Here is a 19,386-nt window from a genome sequence, read left to right as displayed (position 1 = left end):
AGAAGCACCAACCACGCACTTTTTGTTGATACATTTAGAACCCAGCCTTGCTCCAAAAAAGGGGTACCTGGGCTTAGTAAGAACCAGCCACTCAGTGCTAGCAACGGTGGAACCCTGTATAGTGACCTCTGCTTTATTTTAAATCTGCGAGCTATTTAACCTCTGCACGTACCTGAAAGGCCTGCTTTCAGGTCGAAGCGCCTTCTTGAGCAAGACCTGCACCTCAGCTGGAGACGAAAGGGGGACAGGGACACGACGGCGCCAACATTCCAGGGCAGCCACCCCGCAAGCCTGCGGTCGCGTTCCGCGGGGAGATGAGCCTTCGCTCACCACGGAGACCCCTGGCCCTATGGCCGGCAGCTGCTGAACTGCGACCCCAGCCTCAATATCATAGCATCCCCGCCCTCATCGCGTTTCGCAGAAAATAAAAATGCCTCGCCCTGCTAGTCAGCAATGGGAGAGTCACTGATCCCCAAGTTAGCGGTAGGAGTGGGGGAGCGTGGCCCCGGGCCCTGCTGAAGCCTAAAGACGTGCGATTACAGAGGAGGAAGAGCCAAACCGAGTCCAGATCGACAGACCGGCGCCCAGATCTCGGCGCGGTTGGGCAACACTCAGCACCAGTCCGCAGAAAAGTCTAAGGCAGAGGAGAGCAAAGGGAGCCAACGCTGGCGCAAATGATCCAGGTGCTCGGTGTCCCGTTCTGCAAAGTGAGGACGAAGGATGGAAGCCTCTCCCCACCCTGCTAGGGCTCTACAGGGAACTAGGCTAAAGCTGCCTGAGGCTCGGAGACAGGAAAAAGAGGGAAAGACAACAGGGAAGAGAAAGGGAGGAGTGGGTGGGAGACCTAGAGGAAAGACGGCGGGGACAGGGTTGGCGGGTTTTCCGCCTTCCTCTTCCTCCTACACCTGAGTTCTCACCACCGGGCCAAGGCCCCGCGCCCACGGAGCTTAGGCACCAGTAGCCAAGCTTTCCCCTCCTCACACCAGTTTCTGCAAGGCACGGGGCAGACGGTGGGCAGCACAATCATGCATGCCAGGGATGCAAGGGGGAGAGGTCCGGCTGGAGTCCGAGGGCAGGTGAGCCGGCCTGGGGCTGGGCAGGGGTGAGATAGCCCCAAGCGGGGAATCGCAGGGCGCCTGAGGCCCAGCCCGCGAGCCCCGGACGGGCCAAATTTTATTCCCCAACTTTGAGCAAGGGGAGGGGGTGTATGCAAAAAAAAAAAAAAGGAAAAAAAAGTTGCTGAACTTTTCCCCCAACTCTGCCGTAGAGGCGGGAGCGGAGGGCGGCGCCTGCACCGATTCGCCGGCGGCTACGGTAGGGAGGCTCGGATTGGCGCGCGGGGGCCGGGGCCGGGGCGAGCGGGCGTGGGGGAGGGGAGCGGCCCTCCCCGCCCGCGGTATCCGCTCGCGCCGGGAGCGGGTTAATTTCAAATCGGGGGCTTGGCTGCTCCTGGACGGTCACGCTCCCTCTGCCCGCCAGCCGGCCCGCCAGTCCCGGTCCCGGCGTCTCTCTCCGGCACCCACCTCGGCGCTGCGGAAAGACTGACTGACTGCCAGGTACGCGGGCTCCCGGGCCTGAGAGGGGCAGCGGTGCTGACGAGTCCCGGCTCAGCCCCCGCCGGCTCCCGCCGTGAGGTGGATTGACAGGTCAGCGGGACGCAGAGGGGCGCGGCGCCCGGGCGACACGGCACCGGGAGAGGGCTCGGGCGGGTGGCGGCGGCGGCGGCGGCGGCCGTTTCCCGCCTCCCGCTCCGCCGGGGGCCGTGAGGGAGGAGCTGAGCTCCCGCGCAGAGGGGCGGGGGCGAACGAGGGGGAGGGGCGGGGATGCCGTGGTTCCGGGCGCGGGTTTGCCCGCGCTTAGGCCCCGCGCAGCTAAGGGGAGGCGCCGGCCACGGTCCGACTTTCCGCGCCAAATTTTTAAATCGAAGGCGGAAGGTCCGGCCCCGCCCCTGGCGCCGTCGGCCAATCGCAGGCCCGCTTCCGGCCCTCTGATTGGTCGGGAATTGTTGTCCTGGAAACCACGGTGATGCTGTCCGGGAACTGTCGGGACTGCGGCGGGCGGACAGGGCCTGGGGGAGGGGCCTTTGGCCGAAAGTTGGGGGAAGTGCACCGAGCGAGTGGCGGCCGGGGGACTGTACCTGCTTGCCTTATTGGGCAAATACGGCCTTCCAAGGTGGAGTCTAACGCCGTGATGTGAACTGGCCACCTGAATAGGGAGTAAATAGTGCTTTGTGTCTTTAAGGAAGCCCTTTTTTAAATTAAAAAAAAGTCTTAATTATAAGACTCTCTTTAAATGCCCAGCTGCATGCTTGGAGCTTTGGGACTGAATTTGGAACTTTCCTGTCAAGCGACCTCCCACGACTTTACTGCTGAGCCTGTGCACGTGTGTGTAAGGGGAGAAATCCAGGCATCTAGATGCAGACTTGTACCCAGTTACTTGGGGTCGCGTGCGCTCAGCCGGGACCTGGGCTCGTGCGCTTAGTCCGGAGCCCTGATCTGCGAACAGGTGGGTGCTTCCTAAAGTATTTGCTGGGGTCCGGAGAATGGCCCGCCTTTTCTACCGATGGGAGAGGGCTGTCACTAGAAATTCTGTGGGTTGCTTGAAGTCTTAGGACAGCCGATCCGTTTGCTGAAGGAACTTACTGGCATTTGTTGGCGTTCTCCGCTCAGTGGGGCGATCTCTGGTAGAGAATAAAATGTAAATCTAGTTTGTCATTTTTCGTTAGTCTTTGTTTCCGTAGCCTCTTGTCCGTGAAGGAATTTTCAACAGATCTTTTGGTTCTTGTTTTTCTCTAAGTTTTTCTATTTCCTTTTTTCTTTAAGGATATTAAAACTTCTAGTACAATTGATTGGACTACTTGAGCCATCGGGATTTGGGGAGGAACTCCAGATTTGTCATTTTTAAACTCTAAATGTATGAGGAATTTACAGAATGGAGAACGAAAAGGTACTTTATAACTTCAGTATTCATCATTGCAATTTTAAATTCAGTATCATCCTGATTTAACTCCATGATTTTTCCCTATCCAATATATCTTCTTAATGCCACATCCTTTGTTAGCCTCTGTAAAAACCTGGAAAAAATGAACTTTATCTTATAGTTTCAAAAATATATAGTTTAAAATATATACTAATTTAATTAATATAGTTTAAAAAATGAAAATTATCTTAGAAAGAAATTCAGTCTCCAATCATGTCAAATGCCCTTTCTGAATTCCAGTTGTTCAAGAATCCTCAGAAATGTTGTAATGAAACTAACAAATTTTATTGTTCTTAAAAATACCTTTTCTCTGTTTATGTCTGAGACAGCTACCAAATCATTAAAAACTAGAAAGATTGTAAAGGGGCAAACCTACCCCTCTTCAAAAATTCCTTAGTTTCATTACAACATTTCTGAGGATTCTTGAACAACTGGAATTCAGAAAGGGCATTTGACATGATTGGAGACTGAATTTCTTTTTAAGATAACTTTTTACCAAATTGGCAGCTTATTTATGGGATCTGCAAAATGCTCTGTTTAGGGGGCAAACATTTTGTAAAATTACAAAAGAATTGTCTGTGGGGGGTGTCCAACTACTGATAGGTTAAAAAAAGTGAACTTACATGCACATTTCCTAATAGTTTTAGATGTTAGTCAAATAAGAGAATTACTATTGCTTCTGATAATCTGAGGCAAAGAAAAAGCCTATTCTCAGATCAGCACATCTCAGATGCACATACTGGCAAGGAGCTCCTGTTGGGTCCACCACACTGACTTCCATGTAAGAAGAGCACCATACTTGGAGTAAAAATATCTGGGTTCCACTCCTGTGTGACCTCTCTCAGCCTGCATCTTCTCTTCTGCAAGCTAGGAATGCAGGATTCCGTGAACATACAAATGGAAATGCACTTGATAAACCCAAGATGTCACAACATGTCCCATTAATCCATGTTCTTAAAGTTATTTGGTCTGCCTATTATTTTACTTATTGCTGTTCCAAGCATTTTCTTTAAAATAGATAAAGATGGGAGTAGTGTGTGAAGTCCCTGGTGTCCAAAACTGGAAGGAACATAGTCCCCATTAGCCTTATTTATGAACTGCTGTTAATTTACCCTTTTGTCTCAGTGGCTATCCTGCTTCTGCCAGGATCTAGCTTTGTGGTCTTAGGTAGCTGTTAGGTTGGTGCAAACATAATTGCTGTTTTTGCCATTACTTTCAATAGCAAAAGCCACAATTACTTTGCAGCAACCTAATCATTTTACTTCTCTGAGCCCCATTTTCTCTATCTGTAAAATGAGGGAGTGGATGTTCAAAGAGCAGACTTTTCTGGTCAGAAATCCTGCTGTTGGACACTCTAGATTTCCCTGATAAATCTGACCATATGCTATCCGTCACTCTTGTCTCCTTGTCTCTCTGACTCTTCAGTGGTATTTTATTTAGCACCCACTGCATGCAGCCATTATGCTAGGTGGATAAGAATTTCTGCACTGTAGGCCTTTACTTATTACAGTGCCATGAGTAAACAAAAGTCATTTCTAGGAGTTTGATCATTTAACATTGTCAGTCCAATTAGGGGAAGCTGAGTGAAGGGCATTTGGGAACTCTATACTGTCTTTGCTTCTCTTCTCTAAATCTAAAACTATTTCAAAATACAATTAAAATTATAAGTCCTAACTAAAGTTGTTTTTTCAGTGGTTGAAACATAAGGTGAAAATATTTATCCCTTATTGCAAAATTAAAAATGGGAAATGTAATTATTAGAATTGACAATACATATCACATGACCATTAGAATACAGTTATTAATTTCCTCAACTCTGCAATCTCATTAGACATTTTTTCCTTGGCATGATTCTATTCGTTATGCAATTTCTAGAATCCAAGCTGTCTGATAAATCCAGTTTTACCATGGATTTAATTATTTACATTTTTTAAACCAGGAAAATCTCTTTTGTGAGCCACATAAAAGGGGACTAATGAAAACACCTCTGAAAGAATCCACCACAGCAAATATCGTGTTGGCAGCGATCCAGCCTGACTTTGGCCCTTTAACCACACCCACCAAGCCCAAGGAAGGCTCTCAGGGAGAGCCGTGGACACCGACAGCCAACCTGAAAATGCTCATCAGTGCTGTGAGCCCTGAGATCCGCAACAGAGATCAGAAAAGGGGTTTGTTTGACAACAGAAGTGGATTACCTGAGGCCAAAGACTGTATACACGTAGGTTTTCAGAGGACTGGTTAGAGGCTGGGGAATTTGTTGCGGGGGGTTGTAGCTATTACAGAAGTGCCAGCAATTTAAAGCATCACCACCCGAAGGCTGTTACTAATTTCCTTCAGAGCACCAGAAAGGTTTGGACCCCAAGAAATACAGCACTGGGAATTCTGAACCTTTGCGTTATTTTCGTTTCAGGCTTTCCTTTCAGGTTTGCCAAGCATTTTGTACTGGCCCCCCCAACCTTTTCTCCCATCCAGACTTTGCAGCTGTTGAAGCTAAGCGTGTGTAAGTTGGTGTTAGTCATCAAGCACAGATGCCCCTAATAAATCTGTCAAACTTTATTTTAGAATAAGACATTGTTTACCTTTTCCTTTGTAGGAACACCTATCTGGAGATGAATTTGAGAAATCCCAACCAAGTCGAAAAGAGAAAAGTTTAGGATTATTGTGTCATAAGTTCTTAGCACGGTATCCTAATTATCCCAACCCTGCTGTGAATAATGACATCTGCCTTGACGAAGTGGCAGAGGAACTTAGTAAGTATGCAAAGAACTCACTGAAAGAATTAATAATTAAAGTGGCTTTATGGACTTAACTCTTTCAGACCCCCACTCATCTAGCCAGTGTTTGTAAACGACACAAATAAGGCGACATGGAAATTTTTTATCTCCAAAGCCCTCTTCTAATGTAAGAATGAAGGCAAGTAGTTGCAAATTTCAGCAAATCTTGGAGGCAGAAAAGTCACAATGGAGGTTGCTTCTGACTACAGTTGTCTCTGAAGCTTTAAAGAAAGGCAATATTGTCTTATGACTTGTTTCACAAAGTTACAACTGTGAACTTTTGCCTCATTGCTCTCCCTTGCTGTTCTTGAAGAATCAGGCTAATGAATGGTTATCTTCCTAGCTGACGCTGAGGATCAGCTTCTGTGAGTGGGAACAAGACCTATGCGCTCCTGGACCTTCAGCACTATTCTGAGGACTAGTTTTCTGAGTGTTTTGTGTGGGGCATAAGTTATTCCTCCTGCCCCTTTTTTACTCCTCTGTTCAAAGACCTGAATGTATTTGGAGCTAAAAAGGGGCCTGTGGCAAATTTGGGGTACTTTCGGAGTCATGTGGGTATCTTAATCTAAACCTGTGAAGTGATGTGCTGTGCAAGACAATACATTTTAATACAAAGCAATCACCCCATGAAGAAAAGTTGCCCTTCTAATACATTTGTAAATATCAACTTTATTTCACATTTTAAGAATATGCCATTTAGTTTCATCTACTTTTCATATGTGCTTAATGGTAGCTGGGTAGGATGTACCTGTTAATTCAGCAAATATCTATTAATCTTCTACTACTATGTGTCAGGCAATGTTGTAGGAGCCTGGGATACATCCATAAACAAAAAGGGCAAAATCTCTTCTCTCTTAGAACCTGTATTCTAGTGGGGCAACAGATACTGAGTAAAGGATATAGGAAGTAAGTAAGGATAATACATGCTAGAAGGTAACGCGCATAGTGGAAAAATAAATTGTAGATCAGGATCAAGGGATCAGGAGTGCTGGGGAGGTGCTTTGCCATAAGTGGTCAGATCAGGCTTTGTTGAGAAGGTGACATCTGGGCAAGGACTTGAAAGAAGCAAGGTAGGGAGCTGTAAGGACATCAGGGAGAGGGGGTTCCAGGCAGAAGAACAGCCAGTACAAAGCAAGTGCATATCTGGCAGGTTCCAGGAACCACAAGAGGTCAGTAGGATGCACCCTTATTAAAATAGTGTTTTATTGATCACTTTTCCAGAAAGGCTGATCTCATCAAATATTTAAATTGAAATTAAGTTTCTTGAACGAAGAGAATTCTAACATTACAGAATATTGAAAACCCAATTTAAATAGATAGATGACAGTCACAGAATTACTAATATCACATTGTTAATGATAGCAAGAAAGTAAGCAAAATTAGACCCAAAAAGGCATATTTTATTTTTATGTAAGTTTTTAAAAACTACATCATGGTTTTTGTACTTTCCTGAAATCTCAGCATTTTGTTTCTATCGTATGATCATTATATGGGTGTGTGTGTACGTGTATGTATTGGAAGTGGTTGGAAAGTGTGAGATGTAGAGTTTTAAAGACTTGGTTTGCTACTTGCTAGCTCTTTTGGGGTGAGCTACTTAGCTGGTCTGAGCCTCTGTTTTCTCATCTTTTTTTTTTTTTTTTTTTTTTTGAGACGGAGTCTCGCTCTTTCGCCCAGGCTGGAGTGCAGTGGCGCGATCTCGGCTCACTGCAAGCTCCGCCTCCCAGGTTCACGCCATTCTCCTGCCTCAGCCTCTCCGAGTAGCTGGGACTACAGGCGCCCGCCACCACGCCCAGCTAATTTTTTGTATTTTTAGTAGAGACGGGGTTTCACCGTGTTAGCCAGGATGGTCGCCATCTCCTGACCTTGTGATCCGCCCGCCTCGGCCTCCCAAAGTGCTGGGATTACAGGCGTGAGCCACCGCGCCCAGCCTTTCTCATCCTTTTTAAAGTGCAGATCATAATACCTACTTCACAAGTTTAGGGTGAAAACTTCCTAAAGCTGTGTAGCACGTCTTACGCCCTCATTAAATGTTGCCTTTCTAATTCATATGATTTGTACCCTTGGAAAGCAAGGACATGTCTTTCTCACCTTCACAGTATTTGTTGAGTATGTGCACTTGCAGTTAGGAAAGTGATATTATCCAGGACCTACTGACTAATAAACCATGGAAGAAAAAGCTATTCAATTCTAAACATGTTACAAAAATCTGTAACACACAATTGCACTTTCTTTGTAGATGTTGAACGTCGACGCATTTACGATATCGTGAACGTCCTAGAGAGTTTACATATGGTGAGCCGCCTCGCCAAAAACAGGTACACTTGGCACGGGCGACACAATCTCAACAAAACCCTTGGCACCTTGAAGAGCGTCGGGGAGGAGAATAAGTACGCCGAGCAGATTATGATGATCAAAAAGAAAGAATATGAGCAAGAGTTTGACTTTATTAAGAGTTATGGTATAGAGGATCATATCATCAAATCAAACACTGGCCCAAATGGACACCCAGACATGTGTTTTGTGGAACTCCCTGGAGTGGAATTTCGGGCAGGTGAGAGATGGTAGTGAAAACCCCAGGCAGCATGGCATTTGTCCTCTGTCTAAGGAAAAGGTTCTCTGGAGAACACGGCTCTAAAGCTACTGCTGCCTTTAATGTTCAGATGCCACAGTTGTCAGCTGTATGATCAGGTGGTGGTATTTTTAGCCTTGTTACTTTAGAAGTCACTTGTCCCTTTATGAATTTTAATTCTCTAATCCTCATCCTTCTCTAAAGCTTCTGTAAACAGCCGCAAAGACAAGTCTTTAAGGGTAATGAGCCAGAAATTTGTGATGCTGTTTTTGGTGTCAACGCCTCAGATAGTAAGCCTAGAAGTTGCTGCCAAGATTTTAATTGGGGAGGACCATGTGGAAGATTTGGATAAAAGCAAGTTTAAAAGTAAGTGTCATGACTGCCATGGATTTTTGAACCTATTCTTAAACAATAAAATCTGTCATAAACTCATTTACAAATTAGGAAACATAGGTGCATAAACAGATCTTCTCTAATTATGTTTTATGTTTTTATATCTTCACTTCTCCCCAGAAGCCATGATAATTATTGATTTAGCTAACTTGTTATGATACATAAGTATCACTACTCTTTTTTTTTAGACGGAGTCTCACTCTTTTGCTAGGCTGGAGTGCAGTGGCGAGATCTAGGCTCACTGCAACATCCGCCTCCCGGGTTCCAGCGATTCTCCTGCCTTGGCCTCCAGAGTAGCTGGGATTACAGGCGCACGCCACCATGCCCGGCTAATTTTTATATTTTTGGTAGAGACGGGGTTTCACCATGTTGGCCAGGAGGATCTCGATCTCTTGACCTCGTGATCCATCCACCTCGGCCTCCCAAAGTGCTGGAATTACAGGCCTGAGCTACCGCGCCTGGCCAAGTATCACTACTCTTATTTGACACATTGCTTCATTTGATATTGTAACATTGTTCTCAGAAGTAAGCACGGCCAGGTGCGGTGGCCGAAGCCTGTAATCTCAGCACTTTGGGAGGCCGAGGAGGGCGGATCATGAGGTCAGGAGATCCAGACCATCCTGGCTAACGCAGTGAAACACCGTCTCTACTAAAAATACAAAAAAATTAGCCGGGCGTGGTGGCGGGCACCTGTAGTCCCAGCTACTCAGGAGGCTGAGGCAGGAGAATGGCGTGAACCTGGGAGGCGGAGCTTGCAGTGAGCCGAGATCGCGCCACTGCACTCCAGCCTGGGGGACAGAGCAAGACTCCGTCTCAAAAAAAAAAAAAAAAAAAAAAAAAAGTAAACACTAGAAGAATCTGTTCTGTGTAAGCTCTAAATGAGAGTAAATTGTAAAGTGGGTCTGCACCCCGGTCTCCTTCCACTGATGCTGATATAGAGGGTTTCTAAATGACTCATAAAATTGTCCCCAGAAGTGACCTGCAGCACAGGTAGTCTGCCATTTTGAAAGAATGGTTTTAGCTAGATTACCTGCTCAAAATTGGGAAGGGACTGTAGATTGGATTCCTAACAAAAGAGCTATGCCCTCACCATTACACCAGACTTTGCAGGAAGGGTGTGGAAAGAAGTACTCGGAGGATAGGGAGGGGCACTTGGTTCGGGAGATCGGGAGATCCGCAGTTTCAGAAAACACGTCCTGATACTACTGAGGGGTTACTTGCCTTTTGTGAGTCACCGGATAGTTTTCATCTTTGTTTCACTGGTTAGTCATAGCCTTGAAAACTATTCCAGGAACTGCAGAGGTGTAAGTTACTGAATCCCCAGGGAATTCAGAACCTTCTGGTATGGCTAGGAAGGAGACTCGATTTGTAATTTGTACTATCAAGATGGCAGTAAAAAACAGACTTTTTGTAACAAAACTCTTTAAGACATGTGAGGTTTGTCAAGTTCACAGATCTATGTTTTGCATGTTACATAAAGACAATATTAAAAAATTACACATGTTGATGGGGTACAGAATTTTCTATGCTGCGATAGTAAATAAATTTTGTTATAAGCTATTATAAGCAGAAAAGCAAGACATTTATCACAGATACTTTTATTTCTCTGTTCATAAAATTCTTCTGAATCCTCATTAGAAGATACCCAGGAATGGTGACTTTTTATTTTTGAAACAGTCTGTAACATAGTTTCAGATAGGGTGATCTCATCAAGTCGTTTTTCCTTTGTCAACATATGCTATTGTCATTTTAACACTGAGTACTAGCAGTAATTGAGTCTTTTAAATGTTTAAAACTTTTTTATCTTAATTAAAGCTGTATCACCAGAAGAACTTAAAAGGAGGCAGATGTTTGTCTGTCTGACATTGATGGTTAAGACAGCTCTTAGAATATACATGAAGTCCTTCTGAAGGAAAATTCTTTGATCTTTTCATTATTCCATTAAGTGGTATATATACTTTTTTTCCCAGCAAAAATTAGGAGGTTGTATGATATAGCTAATGTTCTGAGTAGCCTGGATCTTATCAAGAAAGTTCATGTTACAGAGGAAAGAGGCCGAAAACCAGCTTTTAAATGGACCGGCCCAGAAATCAGTCCAAATACCAGTGGTATGTATTTTTTTCTTTCACCCTTTGCTTTATTATTTATGTGTGTGTGTGTTTTTAATTTTTAATTTCCAGTGTGTGTTATTCCCCTCCCTGTGTCCGTGTGTTCTCATTGTTCAACTCCCACTTATGAGTGAGAACATGTGGTGTTCGGTTTTCTGTTCCTATGTTAGTTTGCTGAGGATGATGGCTTCCAGCTCCGTCCATGTCCCGCAGAGGATATGATCTCATTTCTTTTTATGGCTGCATAGTATTCCATGGTGTATATGTACCACATTTTCTTTATCCTGCTTTATTATTTTGAATTAATGCACATTGGGAGATATTTTCCCTTCCCCTTCCTACTCACAACCCCACATGGAAAAGATATATATGATTGAAAAGATGATTCAAGATGAATGGCAATATAGAATGTTTGGCTACTGGCTCCATCAGCAAACCAAGATCCATAACAACCTCCCACCCTGTGTTCAAGAAGTAGAATCTGTATGTGAAAGGATTCGGAAAGTTGAAAGCACCACAAAGCATAAAACACTGTTGCTGCTATGCGGCACAGTGACCACAACAGAACCTGTGCCCACTGAGAATATGAAATGAGTTCACTCTGGTTTCAAAGTAGATATTTCTAGTCTTCATCTTAACTCTGCAATGCTGACATTTTGCATTCTACCAAAGATCCCCACCCAGAATCATTGAAAATGACAAGAACGTGGGCCATGGAGACAGAGGGAAACTTAAGTTCCATTCCCAGCCCTGCCACTCTGGCTTTGCAGCCTGAGACAAGCTACTTCTTTGAGGATTAGTTTTCTCATTGGTGAAACGGGAAGAACAATAGCACCTCAGTGGAGTTACTGTGATTTTGGTATAATCTCAGAGAGAGGTCCTTTGATGCAGGAATTTGGAGTGAAAGTTCTGGGGCCATATTGACCAGGTTCATATCCCAGGCCCACATGCTCCCAGTTGAGAGAACTTGAACCAGTAGGTTAATGTCTGTGTGGGTCAGAGCTCTCATCTCCGACACAGGGCTGCATGTCTTGAGGAACAGTTACTTCATGGAGCTGTGAGGATCACCCATATTTCATCAGATCTAAGACTCCACTGATTGTAAGATGCACAATTCTTTCTATATCACTAAGAAAGAAAAATCACTAATAACTACACTCTAGCACACCACTGATTATCAGATATAGTGCAGTTTCAGAAATGCTAATGTAGGAAATATTGTGTCTCAGAATTCATTTAATAAGATAAACAAGGCTTTCTCTATAAAGCCCTTAGAACAGTGATAGGCACATGGTCGGTGCTCTGTAGCTTGTCACTTTTATTCCTAAAATTGTTTTATTTCATATCCCAAAAGCAAACTGAGCCATCCAGGTTTTAATACACAGACATTTTCTGTTTCAGGCTCCAGCCCAGTCATTCCTTTTACTCCCTCTGATTTGGAGGTGAGACGGTCTTCAAAAGAGAACTGTGCCAAAAACCTCTTTTCCACACGTGGGAAACCAAACTTTACTCGACACCCATCTCTTATCAAATTGGTAAAGAGTATAGAAAGTGATCGGAGAAAGATAAATTCTGCGCCCAGTAGCCCTATCAAGACCAACAAAGGTATGTTTTCAGGAATGTCAGGGATCTGCTAGGCAGAATTCCCTTTTATCTCATTTTTTCAGCTTACTTGATCCTTGCAATAGTTGTCAGAGAATTATTTCAATATCTATATACCCAAACCCTCTTGAAGCCTAACTAATGTATAAATTTAAAAAGTCATTTGTGGGGTTTATTGTTTAATCGCTATGCAACTTTGAGCAGAGGTGCACTCTCTGTTCCTCTGACTTCAGTGAGGTTTCATCTGTGTGAACATTTGTTCTTTAGCTTTGACCGATGCTCTCTTCCTTTCTATTTTACCAGCTGAGAGTTCTCAGAATTCTGCACCCTTCCCAAGTAAAATGGCTCAGCTCGCAGCTATTTGTAAAATGCAGTTAGAAGAGCAATCAAGGTAGGTTGGCAATGCTCTTTAATAACAGGATGAATTACTTTTACATTACATTATTAGGATTACTTATTTTATGTGAGAAGAAGCACTAGCCTTGAACTGGAGAGCTAATCTTTTCTGTATCTCATACTCCCTCATTATAGAAATTATCTGCATGTTCCATAAAAGCATGGCTTCAATATGAGGCTTAAAGCGGTAGAACAGTTCAGAAAAAATGTATATCCATCATGTCGTGTATTAAATCTTGTCTTTTAGTGAATCCGGACAGAAAGTGAAAGTACAGCTGGCAAGATCTGGACCCTGCAAACCAGTAGCCCCTCTGGACCCCCCAGCGAATGCTGAGATGGAGCTGACAGCACCATCCCTCATCCAGCCCCTGGGAGTGGTTCCCCTGATCCCCAGCCCATTGTCATCAGCAGTGCCCCTGATCCTACCTCAGGCCCCTTCAGGCCCATCCTATGCCATCTACCTGCAGCCTGCTCAAGCCCACCAAAGTGTGACGCCACCCCAAGGCCTGAGCCCAACGGTGTGCACCACCAACTCTTCTAAAGCTACTGGATCAAAAGACTCCACAGATGCCACCACTGAGAAGGCAGCCAATGATACCTCAAAGGCCAGTGCCTCTACCAGGCCTGGAAGCTTGCTGCCAGCACCAGAGAGGCAAGGGGCAAAGAGCCGAACCAGGGAGCCAGCTGGAGAAAGAGGCTCAAAGAGGGCAAGCGTGCTCGAGGACAGTGGTTCCAAAAAGAAATTTAAAGAGGACCTAAAAGGACTTGAAAATGTCTCCACAGTAAGTACAGCCTTGATCTGCACAAAGCTTTAGGAATTCCCTAGTCTATTACAGGAAGATTGGTGGCTTGTGAAATTTACCGAAGAGCGTTCTCTCAGAAGACAAGGAACTGTTCCTTAGCATCCCATAATCCAAATGAGGCCCTCAACAGCTAATCCCCTGGCTAGGATGACGGCAGGGACATTTTTAACCTTTGGAGGAAGGGATTATATGCTTTTTAAAGTACCACGGGTGGTTGTCCTTAAGTCCATTTCTCCGTCACACACTGGAATGCAAACACCTGTCACGAAAGTCTTAAATAATTTACAAGCAGACGTAACCCCAAATGAACGTGTGGATGCATAGGGTTCCTGTAACTCCTGCTTTCTGAGTCATTACCCAATGTTTGTTTGATGTCATGTAACAGGCATCTGTTGCCTAGAAGATAAATTGCTCCCCGTTTTTACTTTATACCTAAAATTTAAATCAAAATTTCTATTTTATGTAAATAGAAAAATCAAACTGATCTTGGCAAATTGTAGATATAGTTCATGTATTGGTTTCTAGAGATTTTGACATGCTAGATAAATTTTTTTCCTAAGTGGAGATTAGTTCAGGAAGGAATTAATATTTATTGGATGCCTACCCACATATAGCAGACATAATAGATATTAGTCACTTTTACATACAGTATCTCATTTTTCTCCCTTAGGACAATTATATATGAGAGACATTACTGTATCATCCAATAAATACCACTAAATGTGCAAGTAAAAGTTAATCTCTCATTTTGCCCCTGCTCTTGATACAAGCTATTTTATTTCTCTATGTCTTATCTTTCCACATCGGTAAAGATTTTATTCCATCAGTTTTTCCTCATCACCTACTGGATATAAAGCACTGTGCTCTGGATCAAATCTAACCCAGCACCTGCCTTTGGTGGCAATTGCTTTTGGGTACTTGCCTGTGGGCATATTATAGCTTTTGTGGGGTTAAGTGAATTTATTCCATGATGATACACATAAAAGGGTTTGATCCTTTTAAAACATGTTATAAGCTGAAAGGTATTATCTGTTACTGTTGTTATTAAAGAGGAAGCTTAGAGTTTGTCAAATTTTCCCATGAGGATGGCCTCATGGTAACCATTCAAAACATCTATCATCTTACATAGTATCCTTTTGTATTTAATGTATATGCTAAGTGGGAAATCACAAGGTTTCAATATTCTGGGAGGTCCATGACTTCTTTTGGCCAATGGGTATGATTTAATAATGGTCTCCTGTTGCTGACATAGTTATTCAGGATTAGAGTTTTCAGTGGATAGATTTTCCATATACTCCTGCTTCTTTTTTATATCTCTGAAACTTTAACCATTTCTTTTTCCTTTTGAGACAGGGTCTTACTCTGTCACCCAGAATGGAGTGCATGATTTTAGCTCACTGCAGACTTGACCTCCAAGGCTTAAATGATCCTCCCACCTCAGTCTCCCAAGTAGCTTAGACTACAGGTGTGCTGCCATGCCCGGCTAGTTTTTTATTTTTTTGTGGAGACAGGGTTTTGCCATGTTGCTCAGGCTGGTCTCAAACTCCTAAGCTCAAGCAGTCTGCCCACCTTGGCCTCCCAAAGTGCTGAGATCACAGGCATTTGCCATCATGCCCAGCCCACTTTAACCATTTCTTTTTAGTATGGCCTGAGCAAAACAAAAACGATGAGAGATTCATGTGTTAATTCATTCAACAAATTTTTACTGAGAATTTATACTTCTAGGGGTGGAAAGAAGATAAGTATGCAAATAAACACAAACATATCAGGTAGCGAATGATAGGAATGAAGATGACATGATAGGAGGAAGGGGTGGGAGGGCTACTGTAGGCTAGAAGAGTTCAAGTTCAAATATGTCAGATTCATTCTGCAATTTAATAGTTCTAATTATTTTATAAAAAGGGGAATTGGCATTATCGGTTAAAAGATTTTATAATGAATATAGTTTGTTGGAAATTTAAAAATTATTATTCTATTACTATGGGTTTTACTGAAGACTTGAAAGAGTTAAACCAGCAATCAGAATAATTTGTACCATGAGAGAATGTAACTAAAGCTAATAGAGAGCAGGTCTTCATAAAGCACCTAAATTTGCCCCTTAAAAATTCTCTCTTCCTGCAGTTTTCAAGGCACCTACTAGTAGAGATTTTGAGTGGGACCAAGTACCTAAGAAACAAAATTAAAAGCTTGTAGTATACTTTTAGTTTTGTGGATTCTGAATTTCCTGGTTCCCAAGGAAAAGACCTATTAACAACTAGATTAAACTTGTTTTGACAATGGAGAGAAGAAAGGTCTGAAGGAAGATAAAAGGAGGTCCCTAGTTTGTAAGAGCAGTTTTTAGCTTTTGCCAGTCCCACTCATGGTAAGGCTAAAGCAGACTTTTCATGCAGTTCAGCCACCCATGTAAACCTTTTCTGTTTGGAAAAGTACAGTGACCTAACAGGCATGTTGGGAGGTACATGCAACCCTACCCTTGGGCCTTTTCTAGTTGCGATATAACTTTATTGCCTAAAGCTTTTGCTCAATGGCATGTGCATCTCTAAAATGAATTAATCAGTTCTCTTATTTGTAATTTTTTTAACTCTGGTGTACTTTGCATATTTTAAGACTGCTTGTTTCATTAGAGCAAGCAGTACTAGAAAGAACTCTTTACTTATATAATTTCTGTTTTAAATCAGGGGCCAGGAAACATTCTTTAAAGGGCCAGGTAGTAGACATTTTTTGGGTTTTAAGGCCATATGGGCTCTGTTGCACCTATCAACTCTGCCATTGTAGCAGGAAAGTTGCTATAGGCAGTACATAAATGAATGAGTATGATTGTTTTCCAATAAAACTTTATTTATAAAAACAGGCAGGGAGTGGGTATTGGCCCATGGCCAATAGTTTAGCCCCCTTTCTCTAAATCAATGTCAGTTAAAGTGTTTCCTTAGAATACTAGTCCTCCTTAATTGCCTACTGAAAATATAGTTGCCAAATAGTTTGGGAAATGCTACCTGCTGTGCACCCCACTTGGAGATTTTTAAGGCATGACACCGTTAAAGTCTCTTGGAAATTCTCTAGTAAAGACACCATTTGACTTTGTTTAATTCAGTATTTTCCAATTATATTTGACCAAGAATCAGGTAATGCCTGTTTGCAACCCATGGACCTCAGGTCCCTCAGAATGCCCTTTGGGAAATACCGTTCTATGTAATTCAAGAACCATCAATTACTACTACATCATACCAAGGAGTCCAGTAACAAGAGTTAGGTTATCAGTGTAAGAGTGGTGTGCTGGATGAATCCTTACCCCTAAGCAGGGTCAGTGCCAGCATCCAAAGGTATCCTAAGACCACAGGTGGCATTTAAGAAACATGTTCTGTATTATTTGGGGCAAGCATTGGAAAGGGTGGGAGGGTATTCTCCTCTAGGAGCCAGGTGGCCAGCCTGCCTGCAGCCCACACCGCTGGAGGCTTTGGTCCAATGAGGCAACCACCAAGGGATATTTAGTCCTGAAAGAAGCACGTGGCCATTTTTCTTCCTGCATTTGTGTGTAAAATAAACTCTTCCTCCTTGTTTTCTAGACCTTGTTCCCATCAGGATACCTAATCCCTCTCACCCAGTGCTCATCCCTGGGGGCAGAGTCCATTTTGTCTAGTAAAGAAAACTCAGGTGCTCTTTCCCCAAACCACAGGATTTACAGCTCCCCAATTGCAGGTGAGTGCACATAAAACGCTAACCAGATGTGGGCCGGTCTCAAGTTCACTTAAGCCTTGTCAACTTCTTGGATAAATGCCTGTGCTTTTAAGATATCTTCCCCCTTTTCTTTCCAGGTGTTATTCCAGTGACATCATCTGAACTCACTGCTGTTAATTTTCCCTCTTTTCATGTAACACCTTTGAAGCTAATGGTCTCACCAACTTCCGTGGCAGCCGTACCTGTCGGGAACGGCCCGGCTCTCACTTCAAGCCACCCTGTTCCCATCCAGAACCCAAGCTCAGCCATTGTAAACTTCACCCTGCAGCACTTGGGACTCATCTCACCCAGTGTGCAGATGTCTGCCAGCCCTGGGCCTGGAATCGTTCCTGTGTCTCCAAGAATAGAGTCTGTTAATATCATACCAGAAAATGCAGGCACTCAGCAAGGAAGGGCCACCAACTATGACTCACCAGTCCCAGGCCAGAGCCAGCCAAATGGACAATCAGTTGCTGTGACAGGGGCACAACAGGTGAGAGGCTTTCTACTTAATTTAATTTTTCCTGGAATTATTAAGCCCCAAGTATCTGTGTCGTAAGAGATTTGCTTTTGCTTTTCCTCTTTGGAGAGGGAAAGGATGGGAGAGTCAGGAGATTGAAGGCCTACGTTTCTTCCAGAACCCAGGAAGAGTGTCCAAGGCATCCATATTATTGGGTTATCATGAGATTTTTGTCTCTCCTCTAACAAAAATAATTGAGAATGTAAAACTCACCAAAGCTTCCCTCGCCAATTTCAAGATACACCAGTTTCCCAATGTGCAATACATTCATCCAGCCCAATCTTCCAAGTCTGGTAAGACTATGTATCTGTTGACTTCTTTTGTCCATTCTTCTCTTTCCAATCAGCCTGTTCCTGTGACACCCAAAGGGTCACAATTAGTGGCCGAAAGTTTCTTCCGTACCCCAGGTGGACCCACCAAGACAACCAGCTCATCCTGCATGGATTTTGAGGGTGCTAATAAAACCTCCTTTGGAACTCTCTTTGTCCCACAGCGAAAACTGGAAGTCTCAACAGAGGATGTCCATTAATCAACAGATGTTGACTTAGTTTAATTTTCTAAAGAGTTGTTTAATGGAGAAAATGTACACAGACTGATTTGGAGAACACATTCTCTGAAAATACTGTAAATACGTTGGGGATTTGCTCAATGTGAAATCAGATACTTGTTTTCATACATATATATATATATACACACACACACATATATTTGTATAAAGCTAAGTTTAGCTTTCAGTCCTACAAAATAAAAGTAAAATGTTGAACTCTAAGATATATTAACTTCTAGGGGGAAAAATCCATTATTTTAGCTGTGCCTATACTATTATGCAAAGTAACTGTATTAAAGTTTACTTCCCTCTAAGTAAATATGTTTGTCATGCCTAACACAGCATTCCCTTAAACATTTTGCACAAAGAAAACGCTGTGTGATGTATAATGTTGTGTTTTTAAATAGGGGTGTAGCTATATTTTTTGTAATTTCTTTCATCTGTTGTTGCAGTGTATCTTTTTGTAAAGTTTGCAACAATCCTCAATCAAGTCTATGGGAAAATTATTTATAAAATGTATTTTTAATCATAAGTTGTTCAAATTAAAACTTTTCTAAAATATAGTTTGCATTTTCATTTGGCCAGTTAGGGCACTGTTGGGAGAAAATTAAAATTTACCTAATCACAGAGGCAAATTCTTAGTAAAGATTATCCATGCTGGGTTCCGTTAGATATGCAAAGTTTATAGAATGTTTCTACATTCCATCCCCCATTTTGACCCTTGAGATTGCTCCACTTTTGCAGAAGTAAAATTGGCTTTGGAGAGGCTGTTGCTTGGCCAAGAACACCTAGCTAAGTCCCATGTGCTTCCTACCACACTCCAGGAGATTAGAAATGAAAGGTAGGCACCTAGGGGCCCTGGTGTGACCAGCATCTGTCCCACGCTTCCTGCTCTACGCAGAGGTGGGTCTGTACCAGCTCTCTTAACATACTTCTTGGATGGCCCAGCTCCAGGGATGGGAAAACAGCAGTAAGGATTCT

General features: G+C 43.3%; 1 protein-coding gene across 3 annotated transcripts; it reads left to right on the top strand.

Moving 5' to 3' along the window:
- Positions 1-1,393: 1,393 nt before the first annotated feature.
- Positions 1,394-18,968, top strand: E2F8 (E2F transcription factor 8). Of its 3 annotated transcripts, none has more exons than XM_003254312.1 (13): positions 1,394-1,556; positions 2,823-2,946; positions 4,919-5,197; positions 5,573-5,729; positions 7,990-8,304; positions 8,527-8,688; positions 10,686-10,823; positions 12,225-12,428; positions 12,729-12,816; positions 13,069-13,603; positions 17,188-17,320; positions 17,437-17,831; positions 18,205-18,968. In XM_003254312.1, the coding sequence occupies exons 2-13, from the start codon at positions 2,932-2,934 to the stop codon at positions 18,385-18,387; spliced, it is 2,604 nt and encodes an 867-aa protein (XP_003254360.1). In that variant the 5' UTR covers positions 1,394-1,556; positions 2,823-2,931; the 3' UTR covers positions 18,388-18,968. The 3 variants fall into 3 exon arrangements, with proteins under 3 accessions (XP_003254360.1, XP_004090734.1, XP_003254359.1); XM_004090686.1 differs by having other exon boundaries at positions 1,429-1,646; XM_003254311.3 differs by lacking the exon at positions 1,394-1,556 and adding an exon at positions 2,102-2,505.
- The last annotated feature ends 418 nt before the right edge of the window (positions 18,969-19,386 follow it).

This window comes from Nomascus leucogenys, chromosome 15 (genome assembly GCF_006542625.1).
Source record: "Nomascus leucogenys isolate Asia chromosome 15, Asia_NLE_v1, whole genome shotgun sequence".
In the NCBI taxonomy this organism is placed as follows: Eukaryota; Metazoa; Chordata; class Mammalia; order Primates; family Hylobatidae; genus Nomascus; species Nomascus leucogenys.
Note: the sequence above shows the minus strand (reverse complement) of the source record. Positions and strands in the feature narration are given on the sequence as shown.

Excerpts from the sequence above, each read along its gene's own strand:
- E2F8 (XM_003254312.1), top strand. Across the intron at positions 5,730-7,989 it reads CGAAGTGGCAGAGGAACTTA|ATGTTGAACGTCGACGCATT; the intron begins GTAAGTATGCAA and ends CTTTCTTTGTAG. Across the intron at positions 12,817-13,068 it reads CAGTTAGAAGAGCAATCAAG|TGAATCCGGACAGAAAGTGA; the intron begins GTAGGTTGGCAA and ends CTTGTCTTTTAG.